Below are 6,934 nucleotides of genomic sequence, written 5' to 3'. Positions count from 1 at the left end.
TTATATTTCCTATTGACACACAAAAGCTCAAGATATAAAAACAAAGCATTCAGACAAATGCTTTTGTGAAACTTTTGCACAGTACTGCGTGTGTGTATATATATATAAAATGCCCTTCCCATTTTATTTATTTAATTTACATCTCTGACACATTTTCACAAATGCAGTCCTAATAAATATGAAATACACTGAAATGCATGTATCTTTAATTCAAATTAAATATAGTTTTATAAATTGTGTTTAAGGATAGGTGAAAATGTAAGAAATCATACAGACGTTGGTACAGTGGAAAGTTTTATTAAATGTGATTGCTATGTATATTACAATCAATAAATATTAAACCAATGTATTCAAAATAAATGTCAGGACATATAATTCTGAGGATTAATCATCTTTACAACTCAGACACATGAATAGAGGGGCATGTTCATTCCTTCTTCTTGGGCATAGCTGCATTAATCAATGTATACACCACATAACCGCACCCTGTAGACACAAGAAGGGTTACACAACAAACAAATGCTCTAGAGCCATACAATTACATATTCAGTTCATTCTTTCAAAAACGTTGAATCACGGATCAGGCCACACCTAAATTAAATTATTGGTAATCTCTGTAATATTTCTGAAATGTTTAACACTTACACCAGTTGAACAATAATAATAAACAAAAAATTACAAATCTACAAGAAATCCAATACAAATACTACATAGACAACATGAACATTTTATGAACTACATATTAAATTATTTAGGACTATTAAACATATTAGTGATGTTTCATAGAAATTCCACTAGGACATGTGACACTCATTTAAAAAATTTATTCAAAAATACATCATAATTCAACTCATACAAATTAATTATTTGAACACACACTACGGTTCTTTAAAAAAAAAATCTTAAAGTCAAAAGTGACTACGTTTACATGCACTTAAGAAATTGGTTTATCTCAGGGTTTTTGTAGAAAGCGGCATTCTAAAACGCCATGTAAACGAGAACACACGTTTTCCTTACATAGTATAAAGGATTAAAAGAGAGATTTAACACATTTCTCCCGGAGAACGTGGTTTATGTGGCCATGTAAACACGTTAGAAGCATTCTTACAGGTTTTTGGAAGAGTGTGAATGTGCTTGCGTGGAACAGACCGGATAACTAACGTCATCATATCAACAAGTATCAACATCATATCAACAAGTCAACACAGCGGAAAGTACTCAACATTTCTGGGAGTACAGTGGGAAAAGCACATACACTAAGAAATATACCCATTTATACATGCATATTTAAAATATCGATTACTGTTCCTCACGTCCACATATGTGCACTCAAGTACAATAAACGGAAACCCAGAGTTTGGCGTAAGAGGGGAAACCTGACTATTGCAGAGTAATTCCGCTGCAGACTGCGATGGAAAGTTAATGAAACAAACTGCAACAACTCTAGAATATCTAGAAATAAAGCGAAGCAACAGAGAATAAAATAGCAAAATCTTCTTTGGATCCCATGTTTGTTTTTTACACAAGTGTTGCGGGGAGTTTGCGTTGATGTGGAGAAAGCTGCTTACTGACCGAGACATGGTGTCCATGTAAACAAGGTCAATGTAATGTCAAATAAATAAATACACCAATGTCTCATTAAAAGCTGAAATTCTTGGGAAACAATTAAATAAACTTTGGCATGACATGTGCAGAACATTATTTACTTATAAATAAGCAGTGAAACTATGGTTTTAAAAAATGCTTAATATTTGATAAACTGTTGTCCAACAAATCATTTTCTAGTGCTGTGACCAATATGCAGGTAGCCATGTTGTTGTCAAGTGACAAAAATAAATAAATATAACATAGGTCCCCTTTAGACCCTCAAGACTGTTTGTTGGGTTATACGTTTTTATGAAAAGGCATTATGTTCAGGTCATATGGTTTAACCATGAGAAATTATCTTGATATTATTAACTTGAATTCATATTTGTTAAAATAACTCTTCACCTTGAAAAATAGGTTTGAAAATCTTTTTTGAAATTCATAATTAAATTGTGTGTACACACCCATGCATTCAAGGCCGAAGACTTTAAAAATGTCATGTGGTGTAACCATCAAGTATTAAATCCATTTTTTGTATTAATTCTACAAACCTGACACGTGTTTTCAACTACATTTTAAAAAACCTCAGACAATCTTATTACTGACTACATTTACATGGACACCAATAAAGCAGCATTCCTGTTTACATGCACTGTATAAGCGGCATACTCTCTACTCCCGTATACATGTGTCTCGGTCAGTAAGCAGCTTTCACTACAGCAACGTCATTTCCTGCGATGCTTGTGTAAATAACAAACAGGGTATCCAAGAAAGACTTCAATATTTTTTTCTCTGTTGCTTCACTTTCTTTCCAGATTTGTTACAGTGTTTCTTTCCTTATCTTTCTATTGTGACCTGCAGTGGAATTGCGCTTCAGTAGTGGGGTTTCCCCCTTACGTAAAACTCTGGGATTCCCTCAATGTACAATCACACACACGCAAACATGAGGGACTGTTGATATTTTACAGTTGTGTTTATAAATGGGTATAGTTTATAATGTATGTTCTTTTCCCACTGTACTCTCAGAAATGTTTTGTTGACTTTTTGTTGGGTTCCATCCTATGACGTTTGTTATCCAGTCTGTTCACGCACATGCGCATCTGTTGGAACGCAGCATATGTGTTTACATGACCACATAAGTAGCTTTCTCCAGGAGAAACTTAAGTGTGTTAAACCGCTTTCTCTTAATCCCTTAAACACCATAAAGAAATGGGCGCTCTTGTTTACATGATGTTTCAGAATGGCCACTTTCAGCAAAAACCCTGAAATAAACCGCTTTCTTAAGTGCATGTAAACGTGGTCAATGAGCCAGAAACAGAATATAGAAAACTGTGATATTTACAAAAGATGGTGGTAACAAAGCAATATTGAAGCAATGTAAGAGTATTTAAGTTAACCAAGAAAAACTAAATAAAAGACTGCCAAAGTGGCAATCCAAATGTATAAGCTTACCAAAGACAGTAAGGGCCATTGTTGCCCTATACAAGAGAGCATCTCTAGCGCCTCCCTTCAAATGAACTGGCATACCGTTGTCTTCCTGGAAAACAAAATGAAACAGCATATCAGTGTTTGATACCTCAGCACTTGCTTTATGAGGGCCACAAGTGTAAATTTCCACCAAGCACTTGTGTGTGTGAACATGAGTAAGCGGGAGGGCCTCATTCTTGAAATACGAGCAGAATGAATGTGTAAATAATTCATAATTCGATTGTTGCACTGAACTTACACAAATTAGTTCTGATCATGTTTCATGAATAAGGACGAAGGAAGAAAAAAATCTTCTGTATTTGCAACTTTAAGAAAGTCAGAAAACCCCTAAACTGCCATAGATCTGATTCAGTACTAGATTATACAACTCATTTTTTGGAAAATCATTGAGATGCAGTGCAGGGACAAATTATTTTAATTAAAAGTCTAATTGGTTTTATAGTCTGTTACATAAGACTTAAATGTAAAGTCTGTAGTACTATGGGTAAAAAAAAAAAGAAAAGAAAAATATTTCATGATATTGTGATAATTAGGGATGTCCCAATACAGATACTGGTATCGGGTCTGATACCGTCCTTATGTATTTGTACTCGATAAAAACTCTCTTACGTAAAAATGCAAATTATGAAATTTAGCGCATGAAATTAATATCATGTTATGTCCTTGTGTGATTATTGAACTGCAAAGGCGCGAGAACCACTTAATCACGACCACGAGGCGGCTACCCCATGTGACTCTACTCTCCTTAGCAACCGGGCCAATTGGGTTGCTTAGGAGACCTGGTTGGAGTCACTCAGCACACCCTGGATTCAAACTCACGACTTCAGGGGTGTAGTTAGCGTCAGTACTCGCTAAGCTAGCCAAGCTAAATAATAAAAAAAGAAACTTGTATTAATTTTTCACAAGTTTTTGACTCACTTTTCATGTAAATGTAGGCTATATGCCTATATCTTCATGTATATCTTTATCAACCAAAACTTTTAATAATATCGGTATATATATATATATATATATATATATATATATATATATATATATATTTTTTTTTTTTTTTTTTTGCTTATTGCCCACTGCTATCACATGGATATTTAATAAAACTATTTACTGATTTTTTTTGCATTTCAGACAGAGGCCCAGAGACAGTTTGAAAAAGGTAATTTAGTACTAATGACTGTTTTTGTGCAACAGCCTTAACTGACATTATAAGCATTCATCAAGAAAAATAATTAAATTAAAAAGCATGACATGACTCCTTTAATTGATCTATTTTTATTTAATTAAAGTTTGAATGAATTCATAAATAAAATTAATTAATCGAATTAGACACCATTTTGATGAAAAAATTGAAATAAACTGCTGATATGGAATTCAGAAACAACAAAAAAAAAAAACAGGTGTCAGTGAGTATGAAAAATGGTATCGGGACATCCCTAATGATAATACAGAAAATTATCAAAACAGCCACCCTTAATTTGGCTCCAGACTGCCTTAAGCTGAATATACCATCATCAAAGCTAGTGCTAACGCAGTTACAAAATAAGTGAAGCTTTGCACTAGATGTTTATTTTGATGCTTTTTCTATATGAGCATTACAACACATGCAATGATTAGTAATTACAGCCTATTATTCAAGTGAAACCTAATAGCGTATCATTTCGTACTTATCTGTTCATCCACAATACCAGTCCAGAACCTGGGAACAAATTGCAATCTTTAACATTAACTGTACATTAGCAGTACCATTAGCAAGTGCCAAAAAGAACAAAATGATAGCAGAATATGGCAAAGTGAACTTCGGATTTAGGCCATTAATGATCAAAGGAATTAATTTGACTCAATATCTAATTACATTAGATCAGAACTGGTCTAGAGGACTGACCTGATAAAGCTTCTGCTTTGCCGGGACTTTATTCTCCAGCTGTCTGGGTGTACTACTGGTTATGGTCCGTCTGGTAACCTGGTGCAGGGTCTACAAGACAAAATGGTAACCGTTTTAATGATTTCATGATCACAAGCGTCAGTGTTAATGCCAATGGCATAAATTTTGCCAAAGGTGTGTATTTTGGGGGAATTTTGATATTTCAAGTCAAGTGTCAAGTCAAGTGGTTTTTATTGTCGTTTCAACCATATACAGTTAGTACAGTACACAGCAAAACGAGACAACGTTCCTCCAGGACCATGGTGCTACATAAAAACAACTAAGGACCAACACAGGACCACATGAGACAACACAACGAAATAAAATACCTACATAAAAACAAAAATAAAATACCTATATAAAAACAACCTCAGTTTCAATAATACATCTATAATTTCAACCTCAGTTTCAATAATACATCTATAATACACTGTGTACACAAAATAGTTACAATCTGGAACTTCAGGACAAAAATATCCCCATTAAAACGGCAATATTTGATCCCAGTGCCTTTAAAGAATAAAATTCTGAATTCTATGATATTATGCTTTCATTCCAGAGCCCTGACTTCAAAATTTACATTTTTTATATTTTCCATCAGATGGCACCATTTTTCTCATGTTTAGCCTATGGAGCAAATACATGTTTTTTCATATTTTCTGTTTGCTGTATTATAATGCACTACAGGCCAACTGAATAAATGATGCAACTAAAATTGTGTGGGTGTGTTGGTATGTTTTTTTAGTGTGTGTGTGTAAAACTAACAGTGGCAATATGTAAACAAACTAGCATTTAAAGGGTTAAAATCCTGAAAATTAATGAATATTTGTTAGTTTGAAAACTTTAACACATTGAAAGTGGAAAATACTCTTCATATGTAATATTATTATGGCAGTTTTTTGACACAGACATTTTTGTCCTCCAAGGACCTCTGAGTAACTTTTTTTAAATTGATGCACAAGGGTTTAATCTCCTAAAGAAGCTTAAAAATAACAAAAAACACAATTTGAATAAATAATGAAAGGATAATTTTTTATTTCACTTTTGAGAATTGAAAAACAAACACATCCCAAAGAATGTTTAATGCTAGAACCTTTATCTGGGTCAGAATGACACCTCTGGCATAAAATGTATTATTATCTGACATAAACATAAACCCAATAGACATTCATCTATAATAATAACGACAATATAGTAACGATGGTAAACATCATCGCACTGTCGAGCTCTCAAATAAACGTACTTTAGTTTCACCAGTACCTCTTTAGCTCAATAATTGCATCAACTCGCATATCACAGCAATAATAAAAAAATATATATATTTGTGTGTTTTAATAGTTAAAACTAATAAACAACTTCTGTGTTGAGGAGGTCATCAGAGCAGCTGCTCATAGGCTAACTGTGTTTCTCTGCTTTGAACAGAAATTATCAAGCCGCACTATGAAAACACATTCAACTTCCTCTAAATAAGTGTTATGAGAACAAAAATAAATGCTAAAATCTCACCCTTAAGTGTCTAAACATTGTGATAATTTCTCCTTCAGATCACAATGCTCAAGAAGCTACACCAGCACAAGGACACTGGAAAATGTCACTTCCTTCTGCTCGGTTTGAGGCTGATTAAGCCTCGAGAGGCGCATTACTGCCACCTACTGGTCAATAGCGCGCAACAGTGTGGGAATTTCCAGAGACCATTTAGCAGATAGTCCACATGTATTAAAATTAATGGGAGAAATCGGAAAACCCAACTGCCAACGGATGCAGAAAGGATGTCCCGCCTAAAAGAGCTAATCACCTTTTAGATACAGACATCCCCTGTCAATCAACTCCATAATACGGGAAATTTACGTTTTCCGATGTAAAGAGGCACAATTTATTATACTAGTGTTGTCATATTTTACTGCTAATTTGAAATATGTTCTTTGATCGTAATCTTGGCCA

General features: G+C 33.9%; 1 protein-coding gene across 1 annotated transcript; it reads right to left on the bottom strand.

Moving 5' to 3' along the window:
* Positions 1 to 287: 287 nt before the first annotated feature.
* Positions 288 to 6,640, bottom strand: LOC127656899 (cytochrome c oxidase subunit 7A2, mitochondrial). The gene is made up of 4 exons (XM_052145431.1): positions 6,500 to 6,640; positions 4,955 to 5,044; positions 3,040 to 3,124; positions 288 to 486 (listed from the first exon to the last, which is right to left on the bottom strand). The coding sequence occupies exons 1-4, from the start codon at positions 6,515 to 6,517 to the stop codon at positions 428 to 430; spliced, it is 252 nt and encodes an 83-aa protein (XP_052001391.1). The 5' UTR covers positions 6,518 to 6,640; the 3' UTR covers positions 288 to 427.
* Between the last annotated feature and the right edge of the window lie 294 nt (positions 6,641 to 6,934).

This window comes from Xyrauchen texanus, chromosome 16 (assembly GCF_025860055.1).
Source record: "Xyrauchen texanus isolate HMW12.3.18 chromosome 16, RBS_HiC_50CHRs, whole genome shotgun sequence".
NCBI lineage: Eukaryota > Metazoa > Chordata > Actinopteri > Cypriniformes > Catostomidae > Xyrauchen > Xyrauchen texanus.
The sequence above is the reverse complement of the archived record's forward strand: the minus strand, read 5'-3'. Positions and strand labels throughout refer to the sequence as shown.